Source organism: Lampetra planeri, chromosome 35 (genome assembly GCF_965212315.1).
Source record: "Lampetra planeri chromosome 35, kcLamPlan1.2.h2, whole genome shotgun sequence".
NCBI lineage: Eukaryota > Metazoa > Chordata > Hyperoartia > Petromyzontiformes > Petromyzontidae > Lampetra > Lampetra planeri.
In genome coordinates, this window is record NC_136141.1 from 11,087,183 (window position 1) to 11,110,966 (window position 23,784).

Consider the following 23,784-nt stretch of genomic DNA (forward strand, 5'->3'; position numbering starts at 1 on the left):
CTACAGCTAGGCCTAAAGCCTAGAACTAGGCCTCAAACTCTCCCTTCGTATCGTACCCCCGCGTGTGTGAAAGGGAGTTAATGTTTAACAATGTGACATTCCCTGATGTTTTTACATAGAAACATTTACATTTAAAGCTTTTACATTAAGAATTATACATTAATAATTAAAATTTTTAAATTAAAAATTAACTCACAGCGGCCTAAAGCCTAGAACTAGGCCTCAAACTCTCCCTTCGTATCGTACCCCCGCGTGTGTGCAAGGGAGTTAATGTTTAACAATGTTACATTCCCTGATGTTTTTAAATAGAAACATTTAAAGCTTTTACATAAATAATTAAAACATTTAAATTAAAAATCAACTCACAGCGGCCTAACGCCTACAGCTAGGCCTAAAGCCTAGAACTAGGCCTCAAACTCTCCCTTCGTATCGTCCGATTAGGTGTAGCAACATCGCCCCCTACTGCAAACATTTGGCAGGACCCTACAAAAACCTTTAGACTCAGTGGGGCTTTCCTGGCTAAACAAGTGTAATAATACATTATGTTTATATTCTTTGGTTATTCGTTCCTACCAGCCCACCCCGCAGGGTCCTGTTTTTCCACACACTAGGGGGCACTGCACTTTCCTACAGGCGCTGGGCTTGAATGCCAGCTGTGTCTCCGTCCAGGTATTTGAGGTGAACTGCTCATCGCAGCGCAGCGGGCGCCACATCCTGGCGCAGCTGCGAGAAGCGACGCAGTCGCACCAGGTGAGCAAGCAGCGTGCGGGCGGGCAAGGCTCCGTCTTGCGGGCGCCGGCGACCGCCTCATCCAGCGCAGCCGGCGACAGCAGACCCGCAAGCAAGCAGCAGGGAACGTCGGGTGAGTGTCAGCACGAAGCTGTGTCAGCGTCTCCTCCTGAACCATAAATGCATGGACTGTTTAATTAGGAGTCATCACGTAGCCATTGCTGTATGAAGGCCTCCCCTTGGCTGTATTGGTCATGGGGGCTGTTTGACAAGAATTCACCACACTGGTCGGTGCAGGTTGTTGAAGGGGGTCCCAAGACCAGTTCAGGTATCACTTGCCACCAATGTTTGCTATGGCCAGGTATCAAAGCTCGTGTTGTCGAGTTCATAGTACAGTGTGTTACAATGTGGTGATAAGAAATGGAAAATATCGCTTTGTATGTCAAGATCTAACCACCATTTTTGCAAATATTTGGCACAATATAGCCACCCATCTTGGTAGTCTTTTGCTTAAAGCACTCAGCTCACAACTGGAAGGTCGTACATTCAAATCCCGATTAAGGGTTGACTCAACCAATAATCCTTCCACGTCGTAAGAGGGAGTTTATGTTACCAGGTAATAACTTGAGCCTACTGGGCCTTGTTTACAAGAGCAAGCTATACAATATAGAACTTTGTAAGAGGCCAATAGAGGCTGTCCTGTGGAGAGAATATCTCCCCGCCTTTGCAATGTGGAATTTCCATCGCCGCTCTCTAGTCGTCAGCTGAGGAAGAGTGCTTGCCCACGCTCTTTTAGGTGTGGGGGAGACTTTTAATGGAATTTTCGCTGAGAGCTACTATCTTAGAAAGCACAAAACACTCGTGAGTGATGCTTGTGCTGCAGCCCCTGCGGTGGCGCTGTGCCATTGTTTTACTCTGGCTCCCCTCTCCGCAGCAAGGCACTCCTCGCCGGTCAAGGTGCTCCGCTCTCCGCGGAAGCGCCCCGTGTCACCCCGCAGTTCCGCTGCCTCCACCAAGAACAAACAACTCCCAGCCGCCTTCGCCAACTTCTTCAAAGTACATTCTGGAAAGGGGTCGGAGGATTCTGATAAAGAACCAGCTAAGAAAAAACCGAGCCGGGAGCCCAAGCAGAATAAACGAGGTTGGTATCGTGACATTATACATTACCAGCATACCGGAGTGCTAATGTGATTTTATTTAGTGTCGTAGGCTTTCCAAAATTAACACAAAGTTGATTTGTTTTGAGACACTTGGAAATATGTTAAGTAACAAAGTAGTCATAATAGTGTAATTTAGAGGTTTCGAGATAATTTTTTGCATTTGGTATTGTAATATTAAGAGGTTAATAATGTTAACATTGGTTATTGTTCATGGTTGTGCCTGTGCACTGATGAGGTGTCCATAGAGTGACACGTTAATGATGATCGTGATGTTTTAGGATATGTACAATGTTGTTAATAATGGTAATTAAGTGACGTGAGCACAGCTGCCGAGCCAGTTTCTCACAGCCGTTAATTTGCACCCAGAGCCCCAACCCTCGTTTTAACGCCTTTGCTTGTGTCGCTAATTGGATTTGGTTTTAATGGAACACATTTTACTTTAAAGAAAAGTGATTATCATTATTATTTTGTTCTGTTTGCTTATGTCCTGCTCACAAGGTATCAGTATTAGTACAGTAAACTCTGTTATGGGGGGGGGGTAATTGTGGGGGAGAGGTGGCCCAGATTAAACATAAACACGCATCATGCCAAACATAAGTAGATTAGACTGAAATGCCGTTTGCGTTGCTTACCGATGTTAAATGGAGGTGAAGCGTAGAACGTATCAACTAATTTTGTTGCTTCATATAAAGTCACGAGTTTACTCTCTAATGTTTGCAGTCACATGGGCACTGAGTAACTGACCCTCAATGGGGAGCGGCTCATAATTAAACCAGCATGTACATTGCAATATTTTACAAATATTGTTCATCAGCACAAATCCCAAACCCGGATAATCCGCCCGCAGATAATCAAGAGTTAACTGTATACAAGATGGGCCGTGCGACAAGAGGTGACGGTGGTGATGGTGATGGTCGTTATCCTGGTGTCGCATGTCCTGCACGCATTGCCCAGCTGAAGGAACGCCTGCCGAGGTCGGGGTTCAGCAGAGCGCCGCCAGCTCTGTCTCCACCGGCTCGCGGAGCAGGAAGCACGCGGCCGCCACCTCCCTTATCCTCTTCGAGGAGGTGAGCACCCAGGACACCGACGCTGGTGGTGCTTTGCCAGGTGGTTCTCGTGCAGCGAGAGATGCCTGTTTATTTACGTGGCATTTGTGACCAAGTTCAGGAAGAATGCTTCCTCTTACCTGTATAAGACTGGCATTAGCACAAATGCGATATTATTAGCAAAAAAAAATGCCGTGGGGAGAAGTGATGATCGGGTGGCTCCCGGAGCTAATTTGACGTTACATTTGAGCACCTGTAGGTAAGCCATGTTGTCAAGTGTGGTAATAATAATAATTTACATTTGTAAGGCGCATTTCATCCGTAGATTTCAATGTTGGTTTCAGCCCGGTCGCCAGTGACTGCATAGAAGAATATAAACCATCTTATTGTTTTTCCACTTAAATCAGTTTGGTTACTAAGTAACAAACACTGGCTAAGTGTGCCTTGTAATGATCAAGATGAGAGGGCCTTTTTAATAAGTAGTCATCCCTCGTTATACGGAAACTAGTTGACAGAATTTCGCTAGAATGTAACTTAATAACTAGGAACGAATTTGATATACGTTCCATTAAAGTCGTATTTACTTCACTTTGAATCTCCATTATTATTTGGGGGGGGGGGGAATTGAACAATGCACGGTCTGTCGTTTGCCCTAGCGTACACTTCATGCTTTTTCCTGTGCTTTTCACACTGTACTGGTTTCCCGTGACATACTGTACTGATTTTCCGCAACTTAGTTTGAGAATTATTTATATTTTGACATGTAATTATCGATTTTTCCATGATATATGTTCTTAAAAAAGGTTGCATGCACTCTTAAATGTGAATGTATTGTCTTTGAGCTGTCAATTTTTCTGTCGAAACGCATCTCCAACCATTTATTGAAAGTCAATGGGAAAATAAGGTTTGATAAACAGAATTTTGCTTTACATATCTGTTCAGTATATCGAGGGATACTTCATCTTCCAGAGCCATTGCCTGACAGCATGTGATGTTACACAGCTCCCTTTGAGAGAGCTCAGTGGAGATGTATTTTTGGCATAAGACGAAGCTGACTAAATGGTTGTGATGTCATTTTGGGTTTACGCCGGGGGAGAGAGAGAGAAATGTGCCATGGTATTGGAACCAGCAGGAGGATGGAGCCTGACCAGCACAGGGCCTGCGTTGGCGTTTGTCCGAGAGACGTCACCTTGTGCTGCTCCACAGGTGGACGTAGTGTTTGATGACGACACCGGCTTCCTGTCTGCGATCAAAACATTCATGGTGACCACGAAGCGACCGATAGTCCTCATCACGTCCGGTAAGGAGTGCGGGGGGCGGGGGGGCGGGGGAGGGGGGATGTTCGAAACATCAACAACAAAAAGGAGGACCGGCTCACAACACAACAAACATTGTTACTGTTTTATTGCAGTGTAGTCAGAAATTCATAGCAAGCCCAATATTACAATGTTGCATTTTCAGAATGTTCAATTGCCCCATGGATGAGTCTGGACCCGTTTCTTGTGTTTTAATCCTGCCGCCTCCTTCCCATACGCAGATCCGACGTTCTACTTGACATTCGATGGACACTACGAGCAAATACATTTCAAAACGCCGTCCATGGTAAGAAGCTTTCACTGCCGCCAGTCGGCACGGGTGCTCTCTTTACCGATTTGTGGATGTGCACCGATTTTGCCGTGCGTTACTTTGATTATACGATTCTTTTTTTATCACTTTTCTCGATGCCCGTGACAAAGCGCTCGGGAAAAATATTGTTCATATTTGACACATCACTTTGTGTCTAGTGCACGGTGATGCTTTCTGAGAGACATTGAAACCTGTAAATGGTGTCCTGTGCTCACATTCCCACGCACGCCGGCATGCACACATGCAGGCCAGGGTGGTGCCGTACCTGCAGGTGGCGTGCCTGGCGGAGGGCTTGCGCGTGTCCGTGGCGGACGTGGAGGCCCTGCTGGCGCACACGCGAGGGGACGTGCGCCGCGCCCTCCTCTCGCTGCAGTTGTGGGCGTGCAGCGGAGGAGCCGCCCTTGGAGAAGCCCAGCCTCAGCCCCCTTACGGTGTGACGCCCAGCAGTCTGGGGGTTGCGTGTTGCGGTCTTCGGGGCTCCGCCAGCCCCAGTGACGAGTATAGAGGGGCTTGTGAGAGCAGTGTCATAGCATCAGCACCTTACCCATAAATCCTAGCCCAAACTCCTAAATCTAGCCCCTATCGCTTACCCTTAACCCGAAACCATAACACCAACTCATAACTAACCTCTTATTCCTATCTCCTAACTATGTTTTCAAACCCATATTTATTACCACACTCCCTATTCGTTTGCCTCATCCTAACTCCTTAGCCACAATCTGTCTCTCTAACCCCATCCCTGCTCAAGCAGGCACTGAGGTATTGGTATCTGAGTCCTCGTTGGTCACTCTACATCCCTGTGAGAGGTGTGTGTCTCTCCAACGGACAACCATAAAGTGGTCCATACTTTATGAACCTTTATAGACTCTGATGGGCAGAATACGTGACCTCGTGTTAGATGAGCCCAACAGTACCACCGAACTGCTGCATTAATGTTGGGCAATCTCGATGCCAGATTTTGATCCTACTGAGGTGGAGAGATGTGGTTTTCACAAGTATTCCGCATTCTGGGTATTTCTGCCCTAATATAGTATAGTAACTTAAATGAAACGTTTTTTTATAGGCATGTAACAATGCATCGATGCATTGATTAACCATACATCTTTTAGTCATAATGCACATATTATATTCGTATATATATTGGATGCATAAGTTTGTGTGATTCCTGGAGAAACGATAGGCACTGTCGGTAACCACAATATAAAACAGAATCGATTCTTGAATCTAATCCCGTCTATAAACTGTGACAATCCATTGAATTGCGAAGGAGAAGTAGAAATCATTTTGCCTGTATTAGGCCTTTTAACGCCGTAGCACTTTGAACCAAAGCCAACTCGCACAGCCCACCTCGTCTTTCATTGAATGTATGTTGAAGTTCTTTCGCACCGTACGTGTGAATCAGTTGGCTACGTAACCGGAGGCGGCCGTGTTGCCAGGAGACAAATGAAGGTGCGGACCGCGTCGCCGAGCTGTTTGATGTCTTACGTGGTTTGTTTTTTGCTGGCAGAGAGGGACGAGGGTGAGGGAGTCGGGTGTGAGGCCGTGCTGCCTCAGGCAGCCCAGGGTGAGACGCACTGTTCGGAGAGCTTGCTGGGGCTCAGTGAGCTGCTGGGCAGCCACGGCAGCCTCTACACTTTGCTCACGGTCAGCAGCACCACCACCACCCCATACAGCCTTTCACTGCCGACGTCTGTCTCTCCTGCCATCTGCATCAAAATGTGTCGTTATCTGTCTGTGTATGCGTGTGTGCTGACCATCAGTGCTCATCATTATTGTCTGTAATGCTAAATGTCTTATGCTAGTCGGTACCTTCTGCTTTCACTTGTCATTTTCAACATTTTAATGGTGTAAACTATGGTGAGATTTTCCACCTTTTTAGAAACCTTAAAATCACTAAATGCAGTATTGTGCCATTTTTAGATTATTTGGAAAATATCATAACAGTTAAAATTAATAACAAATTATTCATATTGTAACTATGTATAGAATCCTGATGATTTCAGATTTCATTAAATCCGTTTTATTTTAACTTAACCACTTGAAGAAGCCCAGAGAACAAGTTTATGCATTCGTATGGAGACATTTGTGTTTTCTTGTACATTTCTTTTTTCATTTTCTAGTTGACCCAGAAGTTAAGTTTTAGTTCTAAAGGAATGCCCCTTTTGTTATCGGCAACTCAAAAAATGTCCAAGCTAGAACTTTTGTTTCTCCGGCCCATTGGAAACATGGTTAGCATTAATCTCTGTTTCAATCAGTCAAATAAAGACATTCACTATTCATAATATAGCTTTTTTGGTTCAACACGTAGGCTTTCGCGACCAATATCATCCATAATAGAGGTTTTTTTGGGTTAGATCGTGTAAATATATAAATGTGTCGTTATAACCCGCCACCACCCGACACAGCAAACTAGTAAGGGTTGTCACGTAAACAGAACATGCCAATTCATCACTAGTACAGCAATACGGTGTGTTAGAGAGCTAAGCCACAATATTTACAATCTGAGTACGACGTTTCACCAGTAATTACAACTAGCTTCATGAGGCGACAGCCAGATTTGTGGAGAAGTTCACCTGTTAACATATATTATGCATGTGCAGTATGCGAGCCCTTTGATCTTGTCTTTCCTGTCCATTGTGTGTATTAAAATAGCCGTACTAACGGTAATCCCTATTGAAGTATGCTGCCCTTTGTAGGCATACATTTAAACAATGTATTATTTGATGATTCGCTTCCACACAGCACTAAGGCGGTAGCTATCCGAAAGGTTAAAATTATTTTTATTTCTTTCAATTTCGATAGATTCTCTAATTAGTCTTGGCCAGTAGTAGCTAGTTTTGCACGTAACTTCAACATTATCAAAATCAATTGAGTGTTCTCATGAACCCCCCCCGCCCCCACTTTGCACAAGAGCCCAGAAGTCTGGTCACCACATCTACGCCTCTATATAAGGAACGAAACAGTTGGACTTCTCCACAAATCTGGCTGTCGCCTGATGAAGCTAGTTGTAATTACTGGTGAAACGTCGTACTCAAATTGTAAATGTTGTGGCTTAGCTCTCTAACACACCTGTGTGCTGTACTAGTGACGAATTTGGATGTTCTATTTACGTGACAACCCTGATTAGTTCGCTGTATCGGGTGTTGGTGGGTTTTAACAACATTTATAGATTTACGCAATCTAACCCAAAAATACCTCTATGGATAGCTTTTTCGGTTAGATCGCGTAGGTTTAAATGTGACGTGAACCCACTACCACCTGACACGCAACCGGTAAGGTTTGTCACGTAAACAAAACGTGACAAGTAGTTACTACTTCAGCCCATCGTTGTGCTGGAGAGTAAATCCACAACATTTACAATTTGAGTACGACGTTTCGCTGGTTATTAAATCCAGCATCATCCGGAGATTTTTCCGGAATGGTCGCGAAAGCCTACGTGTCAAACATAAAGTTGCTACTTCACTGAACTTATGCAATGATTATCAGGTTTATTAAGAATATCAGGATTTATTTTTCTTCAGCAGGCCATAAATCTAATATGGCAATCTTTCCAATGATAGTCATTTTTAATTAGCGTGCTTCATGCAAGGGGGGATGAAAGCGATGATGTAAATCAGTCCCGTGCGTTTCAAGTGTTGCGTTCTGGGTAGGGATGTATGTTGAGCGATTTAAAACGAGACACGTGTGAGAACTTTACAAATGCTTTGCTTAAATGCCTGAAGATTCCTGCAGCAGTGCGTGGCAAAAATCATGAAAGAAGAAGTTCTCAAACACGTAGCTGAACTTTGGAAACCGCTCCTGGATCACGAGTATCTGTGAACTCCAGCGTGTTAGTCTTGTGCTCTAATCAACATTGTGCTGACCTTGCAGGAGGCGGAGAGCGGTGGCTCCCTGGCGAGGCAGGTTCACGCCCTGACCGAGACGCAGCGGCTGGGGCTGGACTTTGTCCGCTGCAACTGGGAGCTGCTACTTCCACTCCTCGTGGCCCGCTGCCCTGCTGCCCCCACTCCACTGAGCGGCGCTCCGCCTGCCGCCGTTACCCCCGTGCCGGAAGGGAACATGCAGTCGAAGCTGGGGCCGGAATACGAGGATGACTCCAGCCCCGTGAAGGCTCCGCTTCTGGGAAGATCACGGCAGCGGCGACGCGGGCTGATATTTTTTGACAGCGATGTTTATGACTCGGAGGAGAGTTCCCGCGACGCCGCACGCACGCCGCAGAACCCAAACGCGTCGAACGTGGATTCCGAAATCAGAAATGGCGCGGCTGAAAGCTGTGGGGCCCAGCGCGGGATGCAAACGAGGCAGCGAGGTCCAGTGGGCACAGACGGAGGCGAGCGGGCAAATTCGATCGACGGCGCTGAGTCGGGTGGCAGGGTCGGTCCGGTCGTGAGACCTCGCAGCGACGGGGAGCGACGGGCGGCACGGGCAGGGCTGCACTGCCTGGACGCGGTGTCGCAGCTCGCGAACGCGTTCTCGTACACGGACTACCGCCTGACACAACACGGTAGGGAGGCCGAGGGGCCGTGCGGTGCCGGCCTGTTGGACTGGTGGCCTGCCCAGTGCAGGAGTGGCCTCCTCGACGCCAGCCGCATCGGCGGGTGGGACACGGGGGCCGATATGCGGGACGGGGTTGGCTCTGAGATCCGCGCGACTGTGGAGGCACTAGCTCTAAGGAGGTGCCGGAGTGAAATCTCTCTTGCACTGGAATCGCCGGACCTGGGACCGGAAGTTAGACAAAGCCTGAGCCTGCAAGTTCCTGAAGGCAAGGAGGCATCCAGGTTTCTGCCCGAGAGCTTGGAGGTCTCTAGGTGAGACGCTTATTCACAGGCAACTCTTGCTGTGTAATATTTATTTCGGTTATTTGTTTCTTGTCTGATGCCATGGTAAAAATGTCTGCAGTTTGTCTAGGGAGATGTAGTGATTTATTGCCATGATCCGGGGTTGCAATTCAATTCAGGAATACAGTGATCCCTCGTTTATCGCGGTTAATGGGGACCGGAACCCCTCGCGATAGGTGAAAATCCGCGAAGTAGGATTGGCCACCTAGGAATTTCCGTATATGTGTGTGTGGGTACCAGAATGTTTAAAATATGTATATTTATACTTTATATATATATTTTACTTAAATCTATTTAATTATAAAACCTTAATATTGTACATTCTCTCTCTCTCATACGATACGTATTATGGTGTTCTACACTCACCAATGACAGTAGTATCTTGAGACTTGACTCCAGTAATGACGACGACGATGACAATGACGATGACAATGACGACGATGACAGACCTGTGCAGTTCGATGAATGTGGTGATGAATGATGATGATGATGGTGTTACTGCACAGGTATAATGAGGCCTTTAAATCAGTTCGAAAAATCCGCGATGCACTGAGGCCGCGAAACTTGAACCGCGAAATGGCGAGGGATTACTGTAATTGATTTTATAATAATAATTATTATTTCTATCTTGTATATACTGGGTATTGTGAGTAAGGTCTGTTTGTACTGTCTTGCTCATTTGTACTTTGTGTCTTGTTTGGGCTCATTTGTTCTGCCTTTATAAGTTATATTGTATCTCTTCACTTTTTTTGCCTAATTATGTTATCTTATCAAGGATTTTATATAGCGCTTTGTCAAAGCGCTTTACAAGAAATATAATTTGTACATTAGTATTGGCTGATGGGGAAAAGGGATGGGATTTGAGTGTTGGGGAAGGGATGGCAAGGAAGGGATATGGAAAGGGAGGGGCGAGATTAAGAAGGGGAAGGGGGAGGATGCTTCAGGTTTTAAGGACAGCTTGTAGTAGAGGGATACACTAATGAAAAAAATCAGTCTTAAGGGAGGAACGAAAAATGGTGAGTAAAGTTGACTTTGGAGATGTGGAGTGGGAGTTTATTCCAATGGAGGGGAGCAAGGATGGAAAATGAGTGGAAACGTGACTGAGCACAGGAAGGGGGGGACGTCGTGAGGTACAATAGAGATTGCAATATTTTGCTAATTATTTCCTTATAATTTGAATACTTTAAATAACAGATTAATGGACTACTTGATGCATCACTTCGTGCCTATTACCTACATTATTACTGTGTAGGCCCGACAAACACGCACACACTGGGGGCCCGCACTGCTGCCTTCAAAACCCTGGCCTTGTCCTGTGCAGGGCGAGTGAGGAGCGGAGGGCGCTGGCGCAGCTCGTGGCTCCCGGCTGTGTGGCGCTGAGCTCTCTGTGCGCGCGCCGCGCTGTCGCCGTCGACTACCTGCCGGCACTGCGCCAGCTGTGCCGCACGGAGCGCCGGCGTGAGGAGACGCATTCCAAGCGCAGGTGAGCTGACGCTTACGGTCAGAGACTCACGGGAGAGTCAGGGATGAGGCATCTCTTTGTTTATTGTCAACAACCACCGGTACACTTGTCTGCAGGTAATATCTGATGACCACGCTCTACCAACCGAACATAGCAGTCAAGCTGTCTTTAAATGATGAGCAATACAGTTTGTGCCAGCTCAATGCTACAAACATAAAGTTATTACCTGTGTCTCTTAGAATACGTTATGGCCTTATTCCTACGACCTGGAGTATAAAGCAGTGGGGTCTTCTTACAGTTCATCTAAAAGTAAAAATGAAGCTGTTTCATACCCAGTGAACAGCTTTGATGGAACATGTAAAAAAATATATAATATTATTAAATTATTTTAGTATGTTTTATTTTTATCATTTCCCTTCTACGTGACTTTACCGAAAGAACCAAGAAGATGTTAAAAAAAGCTTTGTAGGCCTAATCGGAAAGAGGAAGTTGCTATGGGTGAACATTGAGTGCAAGATGGAGGAGAAGGGCATGTTACTAGGGGTGTGCTAATGTTGCCAGCCATGGAATAACTAAATACTGTACAGTTGTAGAGATCTTGAAAGAGCAGACATTGAAGATCAAATGTCAACTGTGTGATAGTTGTGTGATCTGACGGTTGGTGGTGGTGTGGGGCAGCATCATTGGCATTGGCCATGGTAACTTGTTGACCTTAATAAAGCCAACGTGAGTAACTGGATGAAGTGAAAGAACATCTTAACAGAACGCCTTCAATCATAAGAATGCCACTGCATGTTAGTGGACTGCTCAGAGGGTGGCTTCAGGGTTACTACTACTGGAGTCATGTGAAAAGACCTCCATAACCAAACTAAGCAGTTACTTTATGCTCTGCAAATAATTATGTTCTCATCGTCGATAATGTGGTATATGATATACACGTGTTTTCTCCTTAGCTTTGGGTTTGTCCAACTGGTGGGTATGTTTAGCAAGGCATTAGTGAATGGGGGTCAGAACGATCAAAAGTGATATAATTGCGGACCTTGTTTAATCCTTGTAAAAAAGGTGTCAATTATCATATTTTTACTGGCAAATGAGGTTCCAATGGTGTAAATGCTTACCCCGAGCTCTCATACTCTGATGGTGCATTGTCTTTGAGTTGTGCGCCTTTTAGCGTCATCTGGTCCAACCCATGTGAGACTAGGCTCTAAGGAAAGCTGTCTCGGGTGTGGACCAATCAACTTCAAGGACAGTGCACATTATCAGAGTTATGTTTTTTGTTGGCATTATGACTGCAGGTATTGTGGTCTATGTAAACATGACTCCTTGCAAAAAAGGTTTCAGTTTTGTTGCCAGATAGAAGGGTAAAAAGCCAATTATCATGCATATGATACTTTGTTTAATATAACTTTCTTAACATGTCTCGGACTGTGTAAAGTTAAAACCTTAACTGTTTATGGTTGTTCCATCATACTGCCGGGTACTAGTCTATTTTTCTGAGTTAATTTCCCCCTGCATCCCCAGCATTTGGCATTGTTGCTGCATTGTTGCTGCATTGTTGCTTCATTGGCATTGTTGCTGCATTGGCATTGTTGCTGCATTGGAATTGTTGCTGCATTGGCACTTGTGCACCGCCCGTGCTTCTGGTGTTGTTCGTACACTTGGGCTACGCCTATCCCCAAACCCTTATAAACAGTTTGCCTTTAGAGGCTGACTCCTTTGCCTGATGACGACCGCTTGTGTTGCGATCGAAACGTCGTGATTTGTTTTATTTTATTTCTAACTACGTGACTTTACCGAAAGAACCAAAGAGTATAGTTGCATTCTAGTTCACATGTTGTGGTGTTCCTCATGAGACTTTGACTTGCAGACTGTCGTTTTTCTTTCTGCAGGTTCCACCATTATCTGGAGGAGAAGTTGGAGCTCTCACGGTCAACATTTGGCGCACTGGCTGCTGACTTCCCATGATCTTTTGGAGTTGTCATGGGACTCTTATTATCATTCGAGGTCACATCAAATTACTTCATGACCTTTAAAGGCCCATTCAGGTGTGCAGCTATCATAAAGGACGAATTTGTGCGACCAGGTTGTCTTATCTAATTATTGGCTCTGCTCTGTTTCCTTCGTTACATTTAAAGTTATTGCAGTGTCTTTCAATTATAATACAGTACAGTTCACCAGAGCTGATTTATACAGTGTATTTTTAACATGACCATTTTATATAATAAAACATACAACAAACACTGCAGAGATTGCAATTATTTTGATTGGACTGTAACTGTACAGGTTTGCCTTTGTTCCAGACCACTTGTTTCAACACCTGAGTTACGCCAACCTTACCAACTGAAATCCACCCTGTCTGCAGCCAGTAAAACAGCAAGGGATGCCTACCAGGCGTGCAATAATTCTCTTCCCCACTGATTTGGTGAATACGCACGATTTACGAACTTTATCAATTTTCAATGTGGCTCATTTATATCATCACTTGTATGGTTCTGTTTGATTCATTACCCTAAATGTAACAGCCTACCATGGGCATGTTATTTTCTTGAACTGTAATTAAGTGTCTTATAGGCACTTTCATGCATCTATTGCAAGTGTATCAACTGATTTGAATTGATGATTCAATGCATCGTGGTGCCACATGCCTAGTAAGACTCAAGTCATCTGAAGTCGGGAATTGGAATTTTGATCATTTGGACAAGTAGAGTTGTCTCCGTGTATTTATATATCCACTTATATTTTCCGATTAGTACAGTTAGCTACGTACGGTGCAAAATAAGGTCAACATACCGTACATACGAACGGAGAAGATGTAGAGCTGAGGTGCGAATGTGCAGGGCACAGTGGACGTTGCCATCACTGGTCCGGTGTGCTTTGCAGGGCCCGTGGTGGTGATGATGATGAAATGTTGACGGTTCTCGCGCTCAGAGATGCCGAGTGGGCAGTATCCCACTACACAGAATCACCGTGGGCTTAAATTTAGAATTATATATAATACATATAGCAGTGTACAGGTATGTTAATTGTTTTTTAAGAATTACCGATTTTTTTTTGTACAGTGTGGTGTGTGAGATGAAAAAATTAAATCTTTATATTCCAAGCTGTGTGCGTGAAGCTTGTGTAGTGCTCTTAAATGAAGACACTCCGTGGTTGGAGGCAATCCGTTTATTCACACTTTAATGAGGACGTTTACGGAGCTGGTTCTATAATTGTAGACGTCCTTGTCACGACGTAACCCCATAGACACGAGGCGATTGCAGCTCCACGACCCGACGACGTGACCCGACCCACCGAACGTTACTCAATCGACCTCTGATCATCTCCGCGCTCTGTCCCCCTAGTGGCGGATATAGCGTCACTACACTTGTACACCTCGTGCGGGTGGGCGCTTGAGATGTGTGTTAAGTCTGGATGTTGTAGCCCGCATGCCCAGCCACCGCCTGCTCAAGCGAGTCTTTGAGTAGGCAGGGATATAGATAACTATTCGCAAACCCGCCTACCTACCCACCCATATTGTAGTTCTACCTATTTTTACAACGGTAGCCACAAAATGGCTTAAACCCAATTCGGAGAAACTACGGTGTCCGAGTGGGCACAACCAGTCTCGATTTTCCTTCAGACCACACCCCGCTATGAATCACTGCAGGTGTGTGCGTGTGGGGCCATCGGTGGCGTGCAACCCGCGTTTAGTGCTGCGGCTCGTGTTATCGTCGAACACTCGCACAGACTCGCCCCGCCACGGATTTTCACCACTGGCTCAGGTTTGTCAACAGAAAGTCAACAACGCCTTCAACGCGAATTTGAGCGAGATATCACTTTGTGACTCCGATGGGAATTTTTATTACAATTATAAAAATGTTAAGCTTTCGGGGCCGTCCATAAATGACGTCACGCGATTTTTACCGATTTTTGAGCCCGCCTCGTCACGGCGTCACAAAAGGTCAGACCCCCAAATATGACGTCACAAAGGTCTGCCCCCCTTAAACCATATTTACATTTAGAAATAAAACATGCTTCAAATCACTTTAAACTATTGTCATTGTGCGTATTTAATGTGGCGCTGCACTCTGATGTTGGAGGAGAAAACACTTTTTAAAAAGGTGTTGGAAAGCTGAAATTTAGCATAAAATTCCCTTGCAAATATTCAACGTCTAACTAAAACTGCAGATGTTCAGAATATTAAATTGAAATATTCTTAGAATTACAAAATATTAAAAGTAATTATAACTATAAAAAAATACTTGAAACTTTGTAGAAGAACGAAGCCAACTTGAAAGTACATTTATAACAATCACATTCATTCCACAAAATACAAAGCCCTCAGAATCATTAGAATAAAAATGTTTAATAACAATTTACAAAATGAATGCTTCTCCCATGGAGAAGCAAAATGCTCCTTCAAGGAATAAATAAAAGGGGACCTAAGTAAATTTAAATAATCAAATAGTTAATAGTGAAAATTAATCTAAATTAGTGTTGCTATAATAATTCTATCTAACCTATATAATTCATTTTTTGTCTGTCTGTCCGTCCGTCTGTCCGTCTGCGTACGCTCCCTTCCGGGGGATGTAGCTCTCGGACCGTGAGGTTCGCCGAGATTAAATTTTGCAGGTGGGCACGCCCCCGGCCCCGCGGTAAACTTAGGCATTTCCGATTTTTCGTCTCAAAACTTTAAATCGGACCGATTATCAATTTAGTGCGATTTCTATTTATTTATTTACTATTGCCGACCGGCATGCGGGAAGGCGGTTGCCCCTGGCAACGGGCGGTTGGCCCCTGGCAACGGGCGCACGCATTAACACGCGATGCTGAGGTAAATTCATCAAAGTTTCACGTCCTCTTCACTCCCCCCCCCCCCCACCCCAATGTGTGCAATTACTATTATAGGGTCGGTAGATAATAAAATTATAGCGATTAGACAGTATTATTGTAGCGCGGGGGGGGGGTGGGTAACGGCCCCAGTACCCAGCCTCAGCCGGGTGGGCAATCTAGGCGAGGCCGGAGGCTCTGCACGGTACTAGGCCTCGACACCCCACATGTGTCAGGCGACGACTTTGTGGTATAAACTCGATATACCCAGCGTTGCCCAGGGGAAAAATACATTTAAAATCTTCTGAAAACTTTAAAACATAACATACCAATGAAAATACAACTGTGTAATTAAAATTCTAAACCCGACCGCGCCAAGAATCGATTCTCTGAATCGCGAAAAGGGATCGAAGGTTGTAGATTCATTTAGAATCGCCCTATTTCCGTTTAATATAAGTTTGTTATAGAGCCGATGTAAACTGCTACGAATGGGAAATATCCGGCGTTGACTGGGGCAAAAATATAATTAAAAACTCCTGAAAACTTTAAAACATAACATACCAATGAAAATAAAACTCTGTAATTAAATATGGAAACCTCCTACGTGTCAGGAATCGATTCTTTGAATCGCGCAAAGGAATCATCGAAGGTTGTAGATTTCTTTAAAATCGCCCTATTCCCGCCACGTTTGCTTAACATTTCCGACACACACATTCACACATTTAGCTTTTACATTTAACATACAAAACGTCAGCATGTACTGCTGTCATCATAGGCAAAAATATATACACCTTCACCACTCTCCCTCACTCACCATCACCACTCACCCTCAACACTCACTATCACTCACTATCACTCACCACTCACTATCACTGACCACTCACCACTCACCCTCACCACTTACCCTCACAACTCACCCTCACCACTATTCCTCACTACTTACCCTCACCACTCTCCCTCACCAATCACCAATCACCCTGAAGCATACTTGGCGACACGTCAGTTTTTAAAACGGGAATAGGGTGAGTAGTGGTGGTGAGGGTGAGTGTTGAGGGTGAGTGGTTAGGGTGAGTAGTGAGGGTGAGTGGTGAGCGTGAGTGGTGAGCGTGACTGGTGAGGGTGAGTGGTGAGGATGAGTGGTGAGGGTGAGTAGTGAGGGTGAGTGGTTGTTGTGAGGGTGAGTGGTTGTTGTGAGGGTGAGTGGTGAGGGTGAGTGGTAAGAGTGAGTGGTGAGGGTGAGTGACGGTTGTGAGAGGTGATTAGTGAGTGGTGAGGGTGAGGGTTAGTGGTGAGCATGAGTGGTGAGGGTGAGTGGCGGTTGTGAGTGGTGATTAGTGAGGGGTGAGTGGTGAGGGTGAGTGTGAGGGTGAGTGTGAGTGGTGAGGGTGAGTGGTGAGGGTGAGCAGTGAGGGTGAGCAGTGAGGGTGAGTGGTGATTGGTGATTGGTGATGGTGTGATTGGTGAGGATGAGTGGTGAGTGGTCAGGGTGAGTGGTGAGCGGTGAGGGTGAGTGTTGAGGGTGAGTGGTGAGTAGTGAGGGTGAGTGGTGAGCGTTACTGGTTAGTGGTGAGGGTGAGTGGTGAGGGAGAGTGGTGAGGGAGAGTGGTGAGGGTGAATGGTGAGGGTGAATGGTGAGGGTGAGTGGTGAGGGTGAGTAGTGAGTGGTGAGGGTGAGTGGTGATTGGTGAGGATGAGTGGTGAGGGTGAGTAGTGAGGGTGAGTGGTTGTTGTGAGGGTGAGTGGTGAGGGTGAGTGGTAAGAGTGAGTGGTGAGGGTGAGTGGTGGTTGTGAGTGGTGATTAGTGAGGGGTGAGTGGTGAGGGTGAGCGTGAGTGGTGAGGGTAAGTGGTGATTGGTGAGGGTGTGATTGGTGAGGATGAGTGGTGAGTGGTCAGGGTGAGTGGTGAGGGTGAGTGGTGAGCGGTGAGGGTGAGTGTTGAGGGTGAGTGGTGAGTAGTGAGGGTGAGTGGTGAGCGTGACTGGTGAGTGGTGAGGGAGAGTGGTGAGGGAGTGGTGAGGGTGAGTGGTGAGTGGTGAGGGTGAGTGGCGAGTGGTGAGGGTGAGTGGTGATTGGTGAGGATGAGTGGTGAGTAGTGAGGGTGAGTGGGGAGGGTGAGTGGCGGTTGTGAGTGGTGATTAGTGAGGGGTGAGTGGTGAGGGTGAGGTTTAGTGGTGAGGGGAGGTTGAGTGGTGAGGGTGAGTGGTGAGCGGTGAGGGTGAGCAGTGAGGGTGAGTGGTAATTGGTGAGGGTGTGATTGGTGAGGATGAGTGGTGAGTAGTGAGGGTGAGTGGTGAGGGTGAGTGGTGAGGGTGAGTGTTGAGGGTGAGTGGTGAGGGTGAGTGGCGGTTATGAGTGGTGATTAGTGAGGGGTGAGTGGTGAGGGTGAGCGTGAGTGGTGAGTGGTGAGGGTGAGCAGTGCGGGTAAGTAGTGATTGGTGATTGGTGAGGGTGTGATTGGTGAGGATGAGTGGTGAGTGGTCAGGGTGAGTGGTGAGCGGTGAGGGGTGAGTGGTGAGCGTGAGTGGTGAGGGTGAGTGGTGAGGGTGAGTGCTGAGTGGTGAGGGTGAGTGGTGAGAGAGTGGTTAGTTTTGAGGGTGAGTGGTGAGGTTGAGTGGTGAGGGTTAGTGGAGAGTGGTGAGTGGTGATTGGTCAGTGGTGATTGGTGAGGATGAATGGTGAGTAGTGAGGGTGAGGTTGTGTGGTGAGGGTGAGTGGTGGTTGTGACGGTGAGTGGTGAGGGTGAGTGGTGAGGCTGAATGGTGGGGGTGAATGGTGAGAGTGAGTGGTGAGTGGTGAGGGAGAGTGGTGAGGGAGAGTGGTGAGGGTTAGTGGTGAGGGTTAGTGGTGAGGGTGAGTGGTGAGGGAGATTGGTGAGGGAGATTGGTGAGGGAGATTGGTGAGTGGTGAGTTGTGAGGGTGAATGGTGAATAGTGAGTGGGAGTGGTGAGTGGTGAGGATGAGTGGTAAGGGTGAGTTGTGAGTGGTGAATGGTGAGGGTGAATGATGAGTACAGTCAATATGCACTGCTGTAATCATAGCAGGTACCACCACCACAGTATGTACTGCTGTCATCATAGCAGGTACCACCACAGTATGTACTGCTGTCGTCATAGCAGGTGCCACCACACTCGGTATGTACTGCTGTTATACCAGGTACCACCACCACAATATGTACTCCTCTCATCATAGCAGATACCACCACAGCAGTATGCACTGCTATAATCATATCAGGTACCAACACAGCAGTATGCACTGCTGTAGTGATAGCAGGTACGACCTCAGTCGGTATACACTGCTGTAGTGATAGTAGATACTGCTATCGAGTTGCTAGATACCGCTATAGTAAATACTAAAACAGTCAGTATATACCACTACAGTCATTCAATACTGCTACAATCAGTATATACTACTATACAGTCAGTACATACTACCAGAGGTGGGACAAAGTCATTGTTATGCAAGTCCAAGTCGAGTCGCAAGTCATCAAATTCATGACTCGAGTCTGACTCGAGTCCAAGTCACATGACTCGAGTCCACATCTCATAGGTGGGACAAAGTCATTGTTATGCAAGTCCAAGTCGAGTCGCAAGTCATCAAATTCATGACTCGAGTCTGACTCGAGTCCAAGTCACATGACTCGAGTCCACACCTCTGCATACTACCACGGTGAGTAGCTACTAGAGTCAGTAGATACTATTATAGAGTGAGTAGATACTGCTATAGATTTTGTAGTTACTACTATAGTCAGTGGATACAACTATAGTCAGCAGATACTATACAGTTAGTCGTTACGAGTATATAGTCGGTAGATACTACTGTAGGCCCAGTAAATACTACTATGGTCAGTAGTTATTACAGTCACTAAATACTACTACACAGTCAGTAGCTACTACTGGCTCAGTAGATACTACGGTACAGTCAGTAGATACTACTACAGAGCAGAGGTGTGGACTCGAGTCATGTGACTTGGACTCGAGTCAGACTCGAGTCATGAATTTGATGACTTCAGACTCGACTCGGCAAAATGTACAAAGACTTGCAACTCGACTTGGACTTTAACATCAATGACTCGTGACTTCACTTGGACTTGCGCCTTTTGAATCGAGAAGACTTGCTACTTCCCATGAAAACTGGGGGAAAAAATGTTCACACGGCCGCGCCGCTCTCAGTTTATCTGCATCTGTGAAAAAAATGTGCACCACCTGTATGCATGCAGAGAGCACGCGCGCTGCCTGCACGACATCCAATCACTGTAGTCCCACGTTGTTTTGATTGGACAGCATCTAAGCAGGCACATTGCAAGACAACCAATGAAGCGCAACAAGCAACAACGCGCCAGTTGGCAAAATGATACCGAAGATAGTTTCGTTTGGCTATAAAAATTACGATGTAGTCGACAAAAAACGAGTTGCAATTTGCAAAACATGCGGGTCGAAGATTACAGACGGTGCTGCCACAACGTCTAACTTTGTTCGACACCTGAAGTTGCACAAAGAAAGGTAAGTTTTGAACGAATGCTAAGCACATCGGATGTACCGTAACTTACTAGCTGCTGCATATTTACTGTATCAACGAGACAGTAAACGCACGTCTCCCTTGCTGGTTAATGCTTACAAAAATAGGGATTTTTGAACCCCGATTATATGAGGTACATGAGTGTAGCACACTCAGATGGAAAACCTCTTCAACATCATGTCAACGTCCGTTTTAAAGTATCATTTCTACCTTGCTGCTAGACGGATAAACACAAATGTATATCTCAGTCTCTCCAACACACATGAGACAAAAACAGGCCTTCCAGTTTTACTCTTTCAATCGTTCAGTTTCAGAGTGGCTGGTGTGCTGCCTCATTGAGGTCGTTTATGTAATTTTGGTGAATCACAACTAAGCTGAACTGTCGCTGAAGACATAAACTATCACAATTAAACAATGAATGAGGCAGCAGTAGACCTGCAATTGCTGTGTGATGCAGCAAGGCACCATGGAATCTGGTGTGCAGGAGAGAGTGAACTATAAAGCAGGGGTTCCCAAACTTTACCATGACAAGGCCCCCCATATACCAGTAGATTCCAGCCAAGGCCCCCCTGACATGGGCCGTGCCACACTCTTTTTTCTGTGCACCTCCTTTCACAACTCGATGGAGTTGGTGCATCCCTAAACCCATCCAAGTACAACAGGAAACATAGTAAGACATATACACTGTAAAGAGGAAAATGATGACACAGTCACAGAAGATCCACCATTAGCCTTCCCTTTTCATATCATGCCCAAACAGCAGGCAGCGCATGGACATAGCGTGCTACCGTAGTCTAGGTCTGTGAGGCAGCGCACCACTGAGATATATACAGTATATAATAAAATAATAACGATTATAGTAGTAATGTTCAGAGATGCAATATATTATTATAGTGCAGTTCTTAACTAATGGGGATATTGTTTAGCTTATTTTTGGTTTAATTTGGTTTATTTTACTTATTTAATTTATTCAATTATTTTGTTTTGCTATACTTTTCATGCCAACTTGCCATGGCCCCCCTAGCACCCCCTCGCGGCACCCAGGGGTCCCTGTCCCCACTTTGAAAACCACTGCTATAAAGCATATGACTTCAGTTTCTTGAGGGAAGGGGCTTTCTTATGACTTTTGAAGCAGTGAAAATATTCTTAATATTGCATACACTGAAACTGAAATGTATTATCGTATACCGTAGTGTACAATAGACAATGAATAGTAACACAACAACATTGATATGAGTAAAGAGTAGTTTCAAATACAACATGTGTGGCTATAAGGGATTTTCTGACATCTGTTTCATATTCTTTTCTGTTACAGGTATGAAGAATACCAGATGAACAAAAGCATCGTAGATGAACCACAACAGCCTTCAATCTCACAATACCTGGACACTCGTGTAGGGCGTTACAGCATGAGCCACCCACAGCAGAAGGCCATCTCCAATGCGATACTGTCTGACTTGATTATTGATTGCAATTTTCCTCTATCTATTGTGGAAAATAAGAGCTTTCGTCACTTTCTGGCTGTGCTGGACAGCAAGTATACCCCAGTCTGTCGCCGAACGCTGCCCACAAAAACAGAGAGCCTTGCTGAGGAGAGACGTTCAAAGTTAAAAACTCAATTGAGCAACACTGACCATGTTTCAGTCACTGTGGACATTTGGTCTGATCGAAAGATGAGGGGATTCCTTGGTGTCACTGTGCACTGGATGGAGAGAGATGCAGAGAGGGTACAGCTAAAGACAAATCTCTTGGCCTGCAACCGCTTCAAAGGCTCTCACACAGCGGAGCACATCTGTGACCAATTTGAGGCAATATGTGATGAATACAACATCAAAGCTAAATTGGACTATATCATTAGTGACAATGCTGCTAACATGCGCAAGGCATTTACGGTCTGCTTCCCCAGCGAACAGGAGGAAGATGATGATGCTGGAGATAATCTTGATGATCCTGAGCTATGGCATGACTTAACCCTAGAAGACCAGCAAACCGTCGATGCTGCTATGGCAAAGAAACAGCGCCTGCAGTGTTTTGCACACACATTGCAGCTGGTGGTGGGAGACGGTTTGAAAGAAACAAAAGCGGCATGTCCTTCTCTCTCCAAGTTATCAAAACTTAGCTCCCTGTTCCACACAAGCACAACGTTTAAAGACATATTCGATGGTGAATTTGGGGAGCACAGAGGCATCCCTGCTGCAGTGAGCACGAGGTGGAATTCTACACTGCGGCAGGTGAAAGCAGTCCTTCATTGTGATCAGCAAAAGCTCTGCGCAGTTCTTGAGAAGGCCGGGCATAAAGAACTGTCATTCACACTACGAGAGTGGAATCTGCTGAAGGAGTTGGTGGACATCTTGAAACCGTTCGGAGAAGCAACTGATTTGACACAGGGGGAGAAAGTCATTACAATCAGTGCAGTTGTTCCATCCGTCTTGCCCCTCAATCACCATCTTGAGAAGCTGAAGCCTCAAGTTCGTTTCCTGAGCGGCCTGGTCAGAGGTCTGCAGGCATCCCTGGAAAAAAGATTTCTTGGGATCTTCATTAATGTGAAAATGGCCCAGTCTCAAGAAGGGATCACTGCCCCCTTTTCAGACGCAGTCTACCTGAAAGCAGCTGCCTTGGATCCAGCCTTTTGTCTGCTGTGGATTGAGCCCCATGTGCTGGTCAACCGTGACATCAAGGCAGAGGTGGCACAACGAGTTAAAGGTAAATCTTATTGACTTGCAATGCAACTTAAATGCAACGTAAAATAATTTGATCTTAATCTGATCTAGGATCTAATGTGATATTAATCTGACTTTAACAATAATAACAATTTTCAGTCTTGCACAGTATCATCAACATCAGTAATGGTAATAAGAGCTCTTTTGTTTCTGCTGTTGTGACACGTTTTTTTAGAATTGATCCTGAAAGATGTTGCAGAGACGGAGCAACCTGTGCCTGTGCCGGTGCCTGCTGAAGAAGAACTAGAGGACATGGAAGGAGAAGGGCTGTTTGCTGCATACCATAAGAGGCAGAAAAGGGATGTTGGGACCCCACCAGCAGTACAGCTAAGTCACTACATTGACATGGCAGAAGGACAGAATGCCCTTTTGTTCTGGGCACTGAACAGTAAGACTCTTCCTTCACTCTTTCAAGTAACCATCCGAGTCTTGGCAGTGCCTGTTTCTAGTGCTCCAGTGGAGCGAGTTTTCAGCCATGGTGGCATCATTCTGCGTCCCCATCGTGCACAAATGACTGACAGACTTTTGGCCAATTTGATCTTTTGCAAATGCAATGCAGTGTAGGGGCCTCTCTCCACCTGTCCACAGCACGCATGCGCACACACACTCACTCTCTGCTCATCACCTGTCCACGCAGCTCTCTCTCTCTCATACACACCAGTCTCTATGGAGGCATTCCAATTATATTATCAGGTTGGTCCAGTTTTTCAGAAGTGATAATTTTGAGGAGTGAGGATTTTATTGATGACATGTTTAAAAAAGTTTAGGCTAAAAGAACCCATGTCTATTTGAAAGTTAAACTGTTTTGCAATATGAGGTCAATGCAATACAGGACTGAAGCTGCTGTGCATTGTTCTAGTGCAATATGCTGTTGAAATA

At 45.6% G+C, this 23,784-nt stretch overlaps 1 protein-coding gene across 1 annotated transcript in view; it reads left to right on the forward strand.

Moving 5' to 3' along the window:
- The window catches only part of ATAD5 (ATPase family AAA domain containing 5), a 36,382-nt gene extending 22,421 nt beyond the window's left edge, over positions 1-13,961 (forward strand). The window contains exons 17-26 of the mRNA XM_078611212.1: positions 670-862; positions 1,664-1,870; positions 2,844-2,956; positions 4,142-4,235; positions 4,473-4,537; positions 4,809-4,992; positions 6,069-6,205; positions 8,432-9,369; positions 10,721-10,882; positions 12,751-13,961. Of these exons, the coding sequence (XP_078467338.1) occupies positions 670-862; positions 1,664-1,870; positions 2,844-2,956; positions 4,142-4,235; positions 4,473-4,537; positions 4,809-4,992; positions 6,069-6,205; positions 8,432-9,369; positions 10,721-10,882; positions 12,751-12,826 (2,169 nt within the window). The 3' untranslated portion in view covers positions 12,827-13,961. The remainder of the gene's footprint in view (positions 1-669; positions 863-1,663; positions 1,871-2,843; positions 2,957-4,141; positions 4,236-4,472; positions 4,538-4,808; positions 4,993-6,068; positions 6,206-8,431; positions 9,370-10,720; positions 10,883-12,750) is intronic.
- The last annotated feature ends 9,823 nt before the right edge of the window (positions 13,962-23,784 follow it).